Below are 17,187 nucleotides of genomic sequence, written 5' to 3' on the forward strand. Positions count from 1 at the left end.
CTGTTCCTGCATTGCAAAAGCCTCATTAGAAAATGTAAATCAAATATTTGATGAATACTAAGAGCCTTTGGGATGTTACAATTAACATTACCATTGTGACACCAAGAATAAGGCTGAAATATAACAGAAGTCAGTTAAGGTAAGTGATTTTAGGGAACATTAGCTCTTTTAAAGGACATCCAGAGAGTTACCTGGCATTAAAAATATTTTAACAACCCATCAGTTGTTATTTAAACAAAACAAACTACTAGAAATTCATGTTGCAGTTCATCTATAGCCTTAAAAGCCATGGTTGGAAAACACACACACAAACAAAACCATATTAAAAAACATTTAAATGGGGGTGCACACACATACCCATATTAAAACACTCTCCAAACAAGCCAACCACATTGAAACACTCTCCAAAGAGGCAGATGAGCATTTGAATTGACTTCCCTTTGTCCAACTCGTTCTTTCCATTAATAGCCCCTCAAAAAAAAAAAAAGAAAGGACAAGAAAAGAACCAAAACCTTAAAAATCATATAGTTTACCCAATTGTTTTTGTTTTGTTTCAAAGTGCTGCTAACATTGATGTAACTAAAATTAAATATGTTTTAAGAATGCAGTCCTATGCACTTATTTAGGAGAAATGGAATTAAATGGAACTTATTTCTGAATAAATGTGACTAGGACTGGACTGTGTATCTCATGGATTTCAATGGAAGACTTAAGTGCATGTGGCCAAAGTAATAGCACTCTGTTAAAGCTATACATTTTAGGCCAGTTTCCCCAACAAAAAGACCTTGAAGTGACATACATGACAAAAACATAAGATCAAAGATCCAAATTTAGAACAATATGCATATTCCAAGTAAATAAAACAAAAGCAGCAAACAGGATCATGGCAACAAAAATGTCAGTAAAAATCAGGTAAACAAAAAATCACCCTAAACCAAAGACATGAAGCTTCTCTACATTATGGAAAAATCCCGCAGCCTTACCAGGGCTTTCTGGTTCCATTACCCTGGCACAATTAGGATGGGTTCCTTTAGACAACAAACATGTCAGGTGGAATTGAAAACATCCTTTCTCCCCAGCTTTACCAGGAGCAGGACTTTCTATATTTTCAATGAAACAGCACCATCTAGTGGCCAAATTATAGTGCTATGCCAGCATTATACACTGGCAATAACCCACGGGTTTTTAAAACTTCCAGCTTATCTCCCATCTTTTTGAAAGTGGGATAAACGGGGAAAAGCACAGGAGACGTCCTGAAGGTTGACGACATCATGTAAAGGACCCGCAACTTCCATGAGTGGCCAGTCACAAGCATGCAATAAATCCCCCATGTAGAGATGCCCATGGCAAAAAACATAGTTTTCAAGGATAGTCAGAATGCCAGTAATTTGGCAGTCATATTAACCTCCTCGGGGACAGATGTTCCCTAGCCTAGGTGCCACTTCTGAAAATTGCCTATCTCATGTCACAGCCAATCATTTCCCAGATGGTAGTGTACACATAGCAGAATCTCCACTGATTATCTCAATGGGCGGGCAGGTATACTAGCAAAAGGTAGTCCTTTAGTTATCCTGGTCTTATAATATTTCTTCTTTTTCTGTTGCCCCAGGGGTGGAGTACCTGCTCAGGCATACATGCCCCAATAGATTCTGCTCTCAAGTGCCCCAGCAGCTTCTGCTGTCAGGTCAGCACTCAGCCGAGACAGGTAGCTAGGTTCATAAATCGCTTCCTTTTTATTAGAAAGAAAGAACACAGAAACACCACTATCTTGCAGCAAGGCACAGCAGCTCATGCAGAAAGCTCATTGCTTTCGCTCTGACATACATTGAGAGAGAGAGAGAGAGAGAGAGAGAGAGAGAGAGAGAGAGAACGAGAACACAAACACCCAGTGGAACTAAACCACCCCAGGCAAGTATCAAAGGGAAATCCAGACTGCTCCATTACAGGCCCCTTAAGGTTACAGTCAATATACCGCAGATCCCATGTAGGGTATTAAACATCATAACTAGCGTTTTCATTGAGCTCAGAAACAAATGAATTACCTGTTTTGGTGATCACTGTGCATGTATTTTCTGAGCCCATGAATTTATAAATAAGGAGATTTTCACAAAATACAGAAAGATTGCACTGAAGAAATGACCTTGGACTTTCCATGCTTGCGGAAACCCTCACACTGTATCATGTGGAAATTGCTTCACATGAGAATGAATTCTCTGTAGTCCTCTGAGTTTGTTTTGCGTGGGTTAATTGTATTGCTATTAAAAATGTCAATCGTTTTTTGTTGTTGTTGTGTGTTTTTTAAGGAATTGCTTCCCCCATAACCATCATGAATGGTGCCATGCCCCGCACCCTTATGGGAGACGGGGCTGCATAGGAACAGATGGGAGAATGACAAGGCCTAAATCAATAAAAGAAAAGGCCTAAAGCAATTTTTAAAAAAGGTGTGACAGGGCCCTTCTGTTTGTGGCAGAAGGATTGCTTCCAAAATTCTCATCATCCAAATTTCTCTCCAGATTTTAGAGTTCTGAATGCTGTTAATATGTGTTTTTATTTTATGTGTTTTAACTGTTTTTCTATTGATTGATCGTGTGATCTGCCCTCACAGTGCGTCGAAGAGCAGAATATAAATATCAAATAAAAAATAAAGTTTTTTTTTAAAAAAAAAACTTTAAGTATTCTTCACCATTTGTCCTGTTTAATGAGCTTCCCTTTGAAAAGGATGGATGGGTAGTAACCACTAGCTCCTCTGAATTACTCAATAGCAAAATGTAGGATCTGTACACCAACTAAAAAAAAGAAGTAATAAAGCATGTATTTCTTTGATAAATTAAACACTATTTTCACATCTTTCTTTGCCCTCTGTCCTGCCTCTGAACAAAAATATTCCAAAAATCTCTTACCTGCCAAGACCAGTTTCATGACATTGTTTATTTCATTTTGGGATGGGAAACGGCCGCAATCCCTGAAAAACCTAGGAATATCGTTTCTATCCATCTCTTTCAAGTACTCCCTCTTTGCAAACATGGTTTCATAAACTAGGAGGCAAAAATGATTCATAGGTTAAGCAGGCTTTGGTTTTGTGTTTTAATTGCATGAGAACTTCCACAAATCTTGAATCATCTATAACATTTTAGATCAGGATTTTAAAAAATAATTAAACACATAATAGATTCCTAAATACCAAACTCTATTATTATGTTGCCTTTTGAAATTCAAACAAATTGTACAAAGCAAAGTATTACTGGAAAACAAGTTATATTATGGAAAACAAGTGTCACCTCTACTAATAGCATGACAAGGTGCAATGTACTATGGGAAAGGCTCTAGAAACTTCAGGAGCCCCTGAAAGAACCATCCCTCTCAGAGTACATGGTGATCCATCACTTAGATAGGATAATGGAAGGGTGAGAAAGAGAGATGGGCAGAGCTTCGATTTCCCCTCCTCCGTTGTCACCAATGCTGCTCCTGTGCCCAACAAATGGACAAGGGAAGGAAGAGTGAGTATTGGGGGTAGGAGAGTGGCTTTGGGAGCCAGAAGAATGGTGCTGTTGGTCCAAGCAAGGAGAGAAGTTCTGGGCACTGGAAATCTCACCTCCCATTTTGAGGCAGGTTTCTTACATTTGTATCCAAGCCAACCTCAGGCAAACTCCCATAACATCTCTAATTAAAACTGTGGTAGCAGCACCAGTTATGGTGATAATATCTCTGTTGCCCACCTGTTTCTTCAATCCTCTTTCCACTAATGCTAGCAGCTGGTTAAAGGAAGTTACAGTAGCAGCTTCCCACTTAGGCAAAGGATCTGGTAGTACTGTTGCTTGGTGATACCAGGCTTTCATGATCCCCACCTGTAAAATGGAGGTATTAATTGGCTGCCTGGTTGCCTATAAGCAGGCACTTACACAGCTCTCTTGTTGCATTTTTAGGGTTTAAAGTTAGAATTCTTTTTCTGTGTTAACCCAGAGGTGGACTTGGATAATATATTTTCAAAGAAATAATAATTCATTTCTACAACAAAATGGTGCCTACTCCCATGTAAGAGCATTTCTATATGAGGCATTTATTGTGTGTTCATCTGTAAATAACCTTACTCATGGTTATTTACAGATTATTTAGACAACATCATGGTGACCCTCTAGTTTTGCTTGTTTTTTAAGAGCACTTTCCCAGGTTGGGGGCAGGGGGCAGTTAGAACAGGGAGTATTATTTCTGAAAGCAAAACACCCCACATATTTTTCTACTTATATAATTGCATTATTCTGCTATAGCACAGTGCCATCTAGAGGTTATGTAGTGGAAAAGCAGAAAAGGAAAAGCTCTTTATGTAGACCTCGGATCTCAATTCTGAGACAAAACCAAAAGTAGATCTGGCAGATTAACAGCCTTGTGTAGAAAATGTTTAGGCTCAGAACAGCAGAAACAAACTCCATTTTATTCCTGGTGTTATGATTTGAGTTTAAAATGCAAAACTGCACATGCTCAGACTATTCCTTTTTTTTTTAATCAGAGTTGTCAAACTGGGGAGAGGTGTTGGGAGGTTTTTGGTTTGCTCTAACATAACCAGGAGTATAGAAGCAGTTGTAAAGCATGGAATGGTGGTTGGGGGCAAGGAAAAGAGAAATGTTACTTGTGTGCTTTACAACTGAAGTAATACACATGGCCGTCTAAAGGCGTGAGGTGGGGGCATAAAACCTTTTAAGTCCAGGCTCTAAAATCACCTAGATGCACCACTGAACAGTGAATACTTTGAATACATTGAACAGTATATAATCACTGGCAGTGTTGGGTGGTATAATCGCTACTACCTACTCTTCAGTTACTTTACTAATGCTACTGCTTAACCTCTAAGTACTTCATACTTAACTGCTACCGCTTCTTAACGTTTAGCATCACTAGCATGATAGATGGTGCAGCATCAGGAAGAGACTGTTGCTTTGCCATGCTGCCCCTATGCACGCTCCATATCCTGTGCCTAAGTATGTCTGCCAGTATAGTCTTCCTCTGTAGATGGCCCTGCCTGTTTCTCAAACTCTCTCACTAGGAATACTCAGGTTGTGACCCACTTGCCAGTGGGCTCCATCACTTCTGATCTCAGGGTCTGTTTAAACATTACAGCTGCCACACGGAGGCTGCCAAAAAGCCTTTGGCAGCACAGCGCAAGGCACGTTTGCTGATGCACGCGCCTCCTCCGTCCCTGCTGGTTCCATGTGCCAGTGCCACTGCTGCCAAGGATGTGCAGTGCTGGCATGCAAACATTGCATGCCGCTAGGACCGTGCACTCCATAATGTGCTTTTAAATGTTGTGCCCCTCATATGCCACTGTGGAAAGGCCTTCTGGCAGCTTCCACATGGAAGACATTAGCATTTAAATGAGAGCTCAGTTAGCATGAGAACTATAGGTGACCATGGCAGACCCATCTCTCTGGATGCTGCCAAACAGCAGCGCAGTGATTTCCAGTGGAGGAGCTGAGGGCAGATGTAGACTGGCAGTGGAGACTGGTGGCTCTGATTCCAGTGGGGCTGTGAATCCATTCAGGTTTCAGCCTGAACTCTAAAGGAGCTATCCAAGGTGCTGAACCCTATCCCCAAAATGGGTCCAGCACCTTGGATAGCTCCTTTGGGATTCTGACTGAAACCCAAAATGGATTCACAGCCCAACCGAAATAGGAGCCACTAGCCCCCACTGGATGCAGGATCCTTCCTCTGCCGGCCACTCCCTACCCCTGCTTCCACTTTCCTCCCAGCTGGGCTCATTTCCCATTCTGAAAAGCATCTGTGGGAAGGAGGTACAGGTGAACAGGGCTTTCATCACTCAGTGGTCACACATTTGGAAATGCAGGTGTCATCCTGACTCTCCCCGTAGCCACAACCCCCAAGCAGAGTCCAGCTGCATGGATCCAGATCTACAAACCAGTTCCAGGAGTTTTCATCTCCACCAGAAGCATGTCCTTTGTAAAGCTAATGGATCTTAATTTCCCATTCAGGACTGAGCCACCCCAAGGTACTTTGAAAAACAACAGAGAATAATACATTGTTGTGGGGAAAATTCATTTCCTCCTAGCTACTGTGAGGATTGCAGCTAAGCTCACAGGAAACACGGAAGTCAGGGGGTGGGGTTGGCAGGTGAGCCAGCATCCCTGCTGATGGAAAAGTGCTGGTGCTGCATTCCTGTGAGCCCTGACTCCACTACACCACTGGTCACACTGCCCTTCCTTCCTGCTGCTGGAAATGCAGACACACACACACCCCAACACAGAGACCACCACTTTACTGCTGTTTGGTGGTGACCTGCATTGGATGATATGAGACTGCCACCATCGCATGTAGTTCCAACCTTAGAAACCTGGCACAACACAGTACTATAGCTGAAAGCTCCAAAAATGAGGATGCTGCCTTATACCACTATGTTTCCATCAAGCCCAGTATTGTCTACTCCAGGGTGGGCAGAAAGCAGATCTCCAGATGATTTGGACTTCAACTCCCAGCATTCCTGATCATTAGCCATGCTGGCAGAGGCTTCTGGGAGCTGAAGTGCAAAACATCTGGAGAGCTACCTTCTGCTCCAAGCAGAGTCCCAGAATTAGGTCTTTTCCATCACCTGATACCTGATCCATTTAATTGGAAATGCTAGGGACTGAACTTGGGGGTGACTGCATGCAAACCAGATGCACTGTAACTATTATTTCAATTAGGAATTGCTCTGAAAAATACCAACACATACATTTTTTCCGGTCAAGCCAGTCTTCTAGCTGGTCAAATATTAATGGTGTAGTTGGGTCCATAATTCCACATCGGCGCTTAATTCGAAACATCATTTTACGGTATTCCTTTATAACAGATAGCAAATTTGGCCCGTGGCTCTTAGCCTGTAATTGCAGACATATTTCATTTCAATTTATTTTAAAAATAAGGAAAGGATGACCAGAAAAAGCACACGAGGAGTAAAAATAATAGATGTGTAAAGTACAAAAATCGTTGAGATGGTGAAAAGGGATGAATCCCTTGCAGTAATGCACAACTGCTGTCACCCCAACACACTGAAGAAATCTGATGTGGCAAAGATCAAAGGCCTGACCAAATTACTGTAGGAATTCTACACATCAAAAGTGGAAAATAGAATGAAGAGCAGCAGGCATTAGTTTTGGGAGAGAAAAAATACAGCTAGGAGGATGCAAGAGTAGCCATCAAGACACATGAGAACTGATGGAGGATTAGAAGTGACTGCAACCTGAGTTGGGAGATTACACATGATACACTTATTACAGAGTGTAAATAAAGGCCATAGCACACCAAGTCCCACTGAAATCTATGGTACTTCGATATATTTAACTTAGTTTTGAGCTGCAGGAAATATACCTTAGGTATCTGCCTTATACTGGGCAGTATATCTAGCTCAGTATTCTCTGTTTTGACTGCCAGAGGCTTTCCAGGTTCTCAGGCAGGCATCTTTCCCATCTCCCACTAGATGATCCTTTTACTGGAGATTCCAGGAATTGATCCTGGAACCAAGTGGCAGCTGGAGGCTCTGATTTCGGTGGGGCTGTGAACCCATTCTGGGTTCAGAACTATCCAAGGTGCTGAACCCTATCCCCAAAATGGGTTCAGAACCTTGGATAGCTCCTTTAGAGTTCTGGCTGGTTCTGACTAAAACCCAAAATGGATGAACAGCCCCACTGAAATTGGAGCCACCAGCCTCCACTGCTTCTGTAAACAAAGCATGTGCTCTGGGGAAGCGGAAGATGGAGAATGGGAATGGGAATAGAAACGAGTCCACTTCCCCAATCAATCAGCTCCCTACTGTCAAATTGCTGGGCTAATATAAATCCATAAGAATCATCATTGTTGTCCAAGCTGCTTAAGGAACTGCCTAATATGCAATGGTTTCACAGAGAATCTAAGCATAGTGTCCCTCATTGCTGCATCTTACTCAAATCCTAACATGTTACCTTCATCCTTATTCTGCCCATTCTGGTACGATCAAGCCATCCTCTGATAAGTTTCTGAATACAAGTGGCAGCTGAAACAGCTTTATCCTTTTTAGGTACCCTTCGATTTTTATTAAAAGCTTCAAAGACTTCTAAGTGTGGCCCGATCCTTTTGACTTTCTCATTAATTATAGTCATAGCACGTTTTTTTCTAAAATAAGAAAAACAGAAAAAATATTTGTTTTAAACTAGATACAATGCTTAGCAAAAAAAAAAAAGTTTAACATATTATGAAAACAATGCAAATTAAAATTTTCACACAAAAACTATAAATGTTTTAATTGAAAACCATAATTAAGGTTTCTAAAGCTGCAATTTATACCCTTTTGCTCCAACGCAATCTTACTAAAGTCAATGAGATGCACTCTGATTTAGCAGCATTCAAAATATTAATCAGGTAATGTGGCTAAATTTGAATACATGAGCTATCCTTCAATCAATGTTACTTTTTATGTATTGGTTTATATGAGCTCATTTAGTGAATGCATGATAATACATACACACACATGCTTAAAAATTGTTGTAGATCGGCAGCTCAGGAAAAGAGATGGGTAAGAGATTTTTCACAGTAAATGAAGTTATTCCAAATTCTGAGCCCCTCCGCCACAATCTAAACACATCACTGGCTTCCTCTGAGTACAATACAATTAGTATTGTTTTTGTACCTTTAAAGCTTGGGATCCAGGTACCTGAAGGGCTGCTTGCTCTCATATGAACCTGCCCAACTGTTAAGATCTCCTTTGGGAGCCCTTCTCAGGGCCCACCCAACTTTGGAGATGAAGTCAGCTGTGCCTGTGACTAGGGATGTGCCAATCAGCAAATCCGAGCTCAGATGGAAATTCTCCAAATTCCATCTCGAAGCTCGTTCCAACTCAAATCCATATCAGATTGCAAGCTTTGTGTCTTTGTTTTATCTGCATATTTTCCCATTCATATTTTTCTAAATATATGCATCAATTGTGCGCATCTTTGAAATGTATGCATTCTTCTCCTATCGATTTAACGCATATTTGTGCACATTTTTCAAGAGTACACTTTTTTTCATGCGTATTTTTCAAGTGCACTCATGTTGTCGAATGCATTTGGGAGGGGTCTGCAAATCACATTGCAAACTTGGAAATGTACAGACGTTGACCGCAGATTGCATCTAAGTCCATATTTGGTCTGGAAGGTGTAAAATGTGTAAATCCTGATCAAAAACAAACTGAAACAAATTTCTCATACATCTCTAGTGGTGACTGAGAGCCTTTTCTGTTTCAGCACCCTGGTTTTGGAACATCATCTCTAATAATGTGTACCTGGAACATACCCTGTTAAGTTTTAGGGAAAAGACAACCATTTTATGTGCCTGGGCATTTTATGAACAGTGATGCTGATCTGATTGTTGTTTTGACCTTTTACTGCTCTGTGGTTTTATTTTTTTTATTTCAGTTCTATTGATCTTTTTTTCATTTTTATATTTATATTGTGTATTAAAATGATTTTTAAATCATAGTTGGGCCTCATGGAGTGGGGATGTTCTTTGGAAGCAGCCTTATATTAATTTATTTTTTGGAATAGTAGAATTCAAATATTCTAAATAAATCAATATAAATCAAGTTTGCTGTGATGTTATGAAAAATGACACAGTGACAGTATCAAGAAACCCTGCTTTGTACTATCCTGACACATTCAATGCAAGTATGGAACACACGAAAGTTTCAAAGATAGCCACACTGAAGGCAGAATGGCAAGTGAGAGTGACAAGGGCTACCAGCCTTTTTCACACATCATCTGGATGATATAGCCCAATATATAGGGATGCATAGATCGGGAGGATGCTATCTCAACATAGAGAATTATAATAAGTTACTTTCATGCCCAATTCGGTGTCCCACCAAATTTTCCTTTCCATCATGCCTATGACTCCACTCTGTTGAAGCTATTCCACCAGGGCATCTTGGCCAATACAACAGCTCCACCAATCGCTTGTTCCACCAGTATATTGGGGTGCTTCACCAGTGTATCTGTCATGGTGGTGGCATATCTAGTGTTCCACTGACATAGCAGACCTTCCACCAAATCTTATAGCCTCTCAGCCAGAAGGTCTTTCATATAGCATTGCACCCTTAATGTAGGAAAGAAGCAAACACAAATTAGAATTTCTTCAGCTACATGCATAGTAAAAGACAGAGGAAAGAAATGGTGGTTCAGCTATTGAATAAGGATGGCAGGTGGAGAAAGTGGAGAAGGAACTAGAGGATCAGCTATCCTTGACTTGATCCTAACCAACAGAGATGACTTAGTGAGTAAAAAAGCAGTTACAGGAACTCTGGGGGAAAGCGACCATGTTATACTTGAGTTCTTGGTTCTAAAGGAAGCAAAAGGTGAGTGTGGCCAAACGCATACCCTGGGTTTTAGGAAAGCCAGTTTTAATAAACTCAGAACAATGATAAGTAAGGTCCCATGGCAAGTGACTCTAATGAGAAAAGGAGTCCAAGATGGGTGGGAGTTTTTAAAAAGGAAACTCTAAAGGCACAATTACAAACCATTCCAACAAGAAAAAAGGTGGAAGACAACAGAAGAAGCCAATGTGGCTTCACAAAAAAACGTAGAGACGACCTGAAAACAAAAAAAGGACACATATAGGAAATGGAAGGAAGGCTAAGCTACAAAGGAAGAGTATCTTTGAGCAAACTAGCTCAAAGCGGACTTGATGAAACAACAATCAGGTGGATCCACAGTTGGCTACAGAATCACACTCAAAGAGTGCTGATCAATGGGATCTTCTCAAACTGGGGAGAGGTAATGAGTGGGGTACCGCAGGGCTCAGTCCTGGGCCCAGTCAGTGCTCTTCAACATTTTTATTAATGACTTGGAGGAGGAGGCGCAGGGAATGCTGATCAAATTTGCAGATGACACAAAATTGGGCAGGATAGCTAATGCCCTGGAACACAAAAACAAAATTCAAAGTGATCTTGATAGGCTGGAGCACTGGGCAGAAAACAACAGAATGACATTTAACAGGGATAAATGCCAAGTTCTGCACCTAGGAAAAACACCAAATGCACAGTTCAAGATGGGGAATACGTGGCTCAACAACACTACAAGCGAGAAGGATTTTGGTATTGTTGTCGATCACAAGCTGAATATGAGCCAACAATGTGATGGGGCTGCAAAAAAGGCAAATGCTATTTGGGTCTGCATTAATAGAAGCATAGCTTCCAAATCCCGGGAAGTACTAGTTCCCCTCTACTCAGCACTGCTTAGGCCTCATCGGGAGTACTGTGTCCAGTTCTGGGCATCGCACTTTAAGAAGGAAGCAGACAAGCTGGAGAGGGTTCAGAGGAGGGCAACAAAGATGATCAGGGGAGTGGAAACAAAGCCCTATGAAGAGAGACTGGAAGAACTGTGCATGTTTAGCCTTGAGAAGAGAAGACTGAGGGGAGATAGGATAGCATTCTTCAAGTACTTGAAAGTTTGTCACAGAGAGGAAGGCCAGGATCTCTTCTCGATCATCCCAGAATGCAGGACATGGAATAATGGGCTCAAGTGACAGGAAGCCAGATTCCCGCTGAACATCAGGAAAAACTTCCTGACTGTTACAGCAATGCGACAATGGAACCAATTCCCTAGGGAGGTAGTGGGCTCTTCCACACTGGAGGCATTCAAAATGAGGCTGGACAGCCATCTGTCGGGGATGCTCTGACTTGGATTCCTGCATTGAGTAGGGGGTTGGACTCGATGGTCTTGTAGGCCCCCTCCAACCCTACTATTCTATGATTCTATGAATCTAATTCTGTATTCCTCAACTTTAAATGAAACCCATCATGACTTTTTAAAGTATATTATTTGAAAGGATTTTTAAAAAATTGATCATACTTTTATCTGCATTAATATATATTACTTGAATTATACATCTTTGGTTCAGCTATTGCCACTAATTAGTTTTGGCTGATATTGAAGTATTTTGTATGCCCCATTTATAAAAGCTGTTTACCCATCTGTTAATAGGTTGGAAGTGATTAAGGGACATTTATTTTGGCTGTTGTAAAGGCCAAATAGATTTTGAGCTGAAAATATGTGACTAAACCAGCTGGAGGGGTTGCCAAGTTCAAGATCAGATGTCTGTCTCCTCCCTATCCAATCACCTACCAACCCACATTCTCTCAAAGCAAATATTCTGCCTCCTTTAACAGGCCCAGCCTTCCTATTTTGTCCAAATGTAATTTCTAGTGTAATTGCCATTTGCTTTGAGTTGGCCGATGTACTGTTAAACTGAGCCAAGAGGCTGCCACGTGCTGCATAGTGACCTTGAAGCAGAACTTCTGTTATGTGTGTTGATACCGCGAGGGCCTACACATATGAATTGCATATCTACTGCATACAGTTGCAATTCTGAAATTCATTTTCTCTTTTAAAAAGGAACATTTGGAGCAGTGTACAAAGAATACTAGGTCAAGGTTTATGAAAAACTAGCAACAGAAAACAGTGTAATATTCAGAAGCAGTTAACCATCCTCGCCTAACCTGGTACTCTCCAAATGTGTTGGAATATACTTCCCATCATCCCCAGCAAGCATGTTGGCTTTTGTTCTGTAGCTGAGAATTGACTGGTGTTTTTTAGGTTATATTACTGGCACACATTACTTCCATAATATGGTTACAATTCTAATTCTAGACCCCAGTCCCTCATATGTTGTTGATCTGAGAGAGGAAGCTGAAACTGAAAGGCAAGAAAATTATAAGTTTTCCTCAGATTTTTTGTTAATTGGTAAAATAGATGTAGAAACAGGAGTGGTTGGTGCCTCAAAAATTAGTGGTTCTAACAGCCCTATTCACCCAACCAAGCCATTGCTCACTTCAACTTTCCTCAGCTTCACCCACCAAAGATCCTCCTATCTGCTCCACCTGAGCTCCTCCAGTGATATCTTAATGGAAAACTCAGTGGGTTGGATCCAGACTAACTTGGTCACGCTTTAGTCCCATTGAAATCAATGGGACTTGTTAATAACAACTTGTCCCACTGATTTCAATGGGACTAAAGCATCTGGCTCCAATCCACTTATCAAAGCAGCATATTTTAGGACTGAGCCCAGATGCACCAATTTCGAAAGAGGAAGCATTTCATTGACTTTTCAAGAGGTCAGCAAACTAACTTTTTTAAAAAAGATGGATAAAACAACTGCAGCACTCACACCACCACCGCCCCACCCAAATCCAGTGGTAAATTCCCACCCATCCCCATAAATACACACACTCATGAAATTTGCTGAAATGCTACGCTTCACCACTTACGTACGTCTCAGTCTAGTAGGTCAGATGCCACTGCCCTCATGCCCTGCTCATAAGCTTCCCAGAGGCATCTGACTGGTCACTGTTGGAAGCAAAGTCCATAACTAGATGGAGACAATAGACTTGCAGACTGGGGTTGTGCCCAAGCCCAAACAGCAAACCACTCCTTTGACTCCGCAACATCTATTTTACAGAAGGTAAAGGAACAAGTGACTTGCCCAAGGCCATATATTCACTTCAAGGCAAAAGTGAGATCTGAACTACAAACTTCAAACCCTCAGAATAATTTCACCTTCATTTAGTTTCCTTCAAAAATTATTTTCTCACCCATAATAAAACCTCTTTCAAATAAGTTAAGCCAAAAAATTCACTTCTGAGAGCCCTCAAATCAATTCCCCTTCAATGAATGTACCCTCAAACACTCATTGCCCCCCACTCTAAAAGAAGAAAAATCCCAGTTTTTCTCTCACCCATGCCTGTGAAGAGCTCTGGCCCATTATAGCCACGCCCTCTGTATCCGCTTCCAGCTTAAAGGAGTGGGGCTCTGAGTAAAGAAGGCACAAAACTTAAACAGGCAACTACTGTGCCACCAGTAGCCACCTGACGTACCAGCTAGCCCAACCCTAGCCTGTCTCCACTACACACTCTCCATCAAATAATTATGGTGGTACCAATATGGTGCTCTGGCTTCCACTGTAGGAACAAGCAGGTGGGAACACTGCAAATCCTTGTGGTGCACCTGCTCTGGCACTCTGGTGGTGTTGGGACGGGAGCATGGGAGCCCAGAGAAAGCTCATACTGCTGACGTTAGAGCTAAAAAAAGGGAGCTGCATTTCCCCCCTTAAAATGGCAATTTTGCATGCTGTATGTTCTGTATAAGGAGCCAGAAGTGCATTGAAGGCTACAGCTTGATTCGTAATGCTAACCCATGGTCTATATTCCCTAGGGAGGTGGTGGGCTCTCCCACGCTGGAGGCATTCAAGACAAAGCTGGACAGCGATCTGTCGGAGATGCTCTGACTCGGATTCCTGCATTGAGCAGGGGGTTGGACTTGATGGCCTTGTAGGCCCCTTCCAACCTTACGATTCTATGATTCTATGATTCTATGATTCTATGATTCTATGATTCTATGATTCTATGAACCTGTGGCTGTTAAATTCTAGATTGTTGCGATGAGAACCCAGCCATGCTAACAAACCAATTACCTAGGCAGGTGGTGGGCTCTCCCACACTGGAGGCATTCAAGACGAGGCTGGACAGCCATCTTTCAGGGATGCTCTGACTTGAATTCCTGCATTGAGCAGGAGGTTGGACTCGATGGCCTTGTAGGCCCCTTCCAACCTTACGATTCTATGATTCTATGATTCTATGATTCTATGATTCTATGATTCTATGATTCTATGATTCTATGATTCTATGAACCTGTGGCTGTTAAATTCTAGATTGTTGCGATGAGAACCCAGCCATGCTAACAAACCATGGTTTATTAACCACAAACAACCCGGAAATAGAATCCATGGTTTATTGTTGGGTTGTGAACTCTTGAGTTGTTTAAACCATGGGTTGTAATTATATATGAACCCACAATTGTGGGTTGTTTCATCAGCAAGAGTGGTCAAACCACCACCACCACCACCCAGTACATGCCAGTACTACAATGCCACAAAGGCATTTGGGATACGAGGAGGGAGCAGGTGAAGGAGGAGGGAAACCAACAGCCCAGGGATTGAGAAAACAACCCACAGTTTGTTTGTTTGTTGTCTGCCAGACAAACACTGGGTAGGTTTGCCTGCCAGACAAACCCTGGGCAATAAAACATAGGTTAGCATCACATGCGAACCAGGTGTACCTCTGTAATCCTATGCACACTTGCATGGCAGTAAATCCCACTGGAAACAGTGGGACTTACTTTTGAGTAAACATGTATAGGTTTGCACTGCACATCTCTCCCTAACCCTACAAATACACACACTTTCAATATCCACATTACTTTACACTTAATCTGTTTTTTTTCAAATTAAGTGTGATGGGGGTGGGGGATTGATACTACAAGGAAGATTGGTCATTTTCTTAGTTTTACACTATATTTCTCTCCTTTTTGTACTACACCTTACTTTTTCCCCCTTTTTCCTTTGGAGACTGACTAAAGCACCCAACAATGGGGAGAAAAGGGTTATGTGGCTCTCCAGGAATCCACAAAAAGACATGGACAGCCGACATAAGATGACATCATACGCATTAATTAAATTGCTCTAAAATCTTTCACAAGTATTGAAGTGGTGTATTGAAGCTACACTACCCGAGGCGATTTGGATGCATTACATCACTGACGGCCAACCTCTTTTCCAAGTGTGTTGTTGTTGTTGTTGTTGTTCAGTCGTTCAGTCGTGTCCGACTCTTCGTGACCCCATGGACCATAGCACGCCAGGCCTTCCTGTCCTGTGCTCTCTCCCGGAGCATGCTCAAGTTCATATTCATTGCATCCGTGATGCTATCTAGCCATCTCATCCTCTGCCGTCCCCTTCTCCTTTTGCCTTCAGTCTTTCCCAGCATCAGGGTCTTTTCCAGGGAGTTTTCTCTTCTCATTAGGTGGCCAAAATATTGGAGCTTCAGCTTCATTATCTGTCCTTCCAATGAGCAGTCAGGGTTGATTTCCTTTAGGATGGACTGATTTGACCTCCTTGCAGTCCAGGGCACTCGTAAGAGTCTTCTCCAGCACCACAGTTCGAAAGCATCAATTCTTCGGCGCTCAGCCTTCCTTATAGTCCAGCTCTCACAGCCATACATTACTACTGGGAAAACCATAGCTTTGATTAGACGGACCTTTGTCAGCAAGGTGATGTCTCTGCTTCTTACTATGCTGTCTAGGTTTGCCATAGCTTTCCTCCCAAGGAGCAAGCGTCTTTTAATTTCATGGCTACAGTCACCGTCTGCGGTGATCTTGGAGCCCAAGAAAGTAAAATCTGTCACTGCTTCCATTTCTTCCCCTTCTATATGCCAGGAAGTGATAGGGCCAGATGACATGATCTTAGTTTTTTTAATGTTGAGTTTCAAACCAGCTTTTGCACTTTCCTCTTTCACCCTCAACAAGAGGCTCTTGAGATCCTCTTCGCTTTCTGCCATTAGGGTGGTATCGTCTGCATATCGGAGGTTGTTGATAATTCTCCCGGCAATCTTAATTCCGACCTCTGATTCATCCAACCCGGCATTTCTCATGATGTACTCTGCATATAAGTTAAATAAGCAGGGTGACAATATGCAGCCTTGTCGTACTCCTTTCCCAATTTTGAACCAATCGGTTGTTCCATGTCTGGTTCTTACTGTTGCTTCTTGACCCTCGTACAGGTTTCTCAGGAGATGGATAAGGTGGTCTGGTACTCCCATCACTTTCAGAATTTGCCACAGTTTGTTGTGATCCACACAATCAAAGGCTTTAGCGTAGTCAATGAAGCAGAAATAGACGTTTTTCTGGAATTCTCTTGCTTTCTCCATGATGCAGCGAATGTTGGCGATTTGATCTCTAGTTCCTCTGCCTCTTCGAAACCCAGCTTGTACTTCCGGTAGTTCTCGGTTCGCATACTGCTGAAGCCTAGCTTGTAGGATTTTGAGCATCACCTTGCTGGCATGTGAAATGAGCGCAATTGTGCGGTAGTTTGAACACTCTTTGGCATTGCCCTTCTTTGGAATTGGAATGTAAACTGACCTTTTCCAGTCTTGTGGCCACAGTTGAGTGTTCCAGATTTGTTGGCATATTGAATGCAGCACTTTAACAGCATCATCTTTTAGGATTTTAAATAGCTCGGCTGGAATACTGTCATCTCCGCTAGCTTTGTTGTTACTAATGCTTCCTAAGGCCTACTTGACTTCACTCTCTAGGATGTCCGGCTCAAGTTCAGTGACCGCACTATCATGGCTATCAGAGACATTCAGAT

General features: G+C 42.0%; 1 protein-coding gene across 1 annotated transcript in view; it reads right to left on the bottom strand.

Annotated features, from left to right (window-relative positions):
* The window catches only part of IQCM (IQ motif containing M), a 133,431-nt gene that overhangs the window by 68,155 nt on the left and 48,089 nt on the right, over positions 1-17,187 (bottom strand). The window contains exons 6-8 of the mRNA XM_084859766.1: positions 7,944-8,133; positions 6,719-6,863; positions 2,901-3,035 (exon numbers count right to left, since the gene is read on the bottom strand). Coding sequence (XP_084715892.1) covers positions 2,901-3,035; positions 6,719-6,863; positions 7,944-8,133 — 470 coding nt within the window. The remainder of the gene's footprint in view (positions 1-2,900; positions 3,036-6,718; positions 6,864-7,943; positions 8,134-17,187) is intronic.

Source organism: Heloderma suspectum, chromosome 5, assembly GCF_057233095.1.
Source record: "Heloderma suspectum isolate Gila_16-S chromosome 5, 16-S_ref, whole genome shotgun sequence".
Classification (NCBI taxonomy): Eukaryota; Metazoa; Chordata; class Lepidosauria; order Squamata; family Helodermatidae; genus Heloderma; species Heloderma suspectum.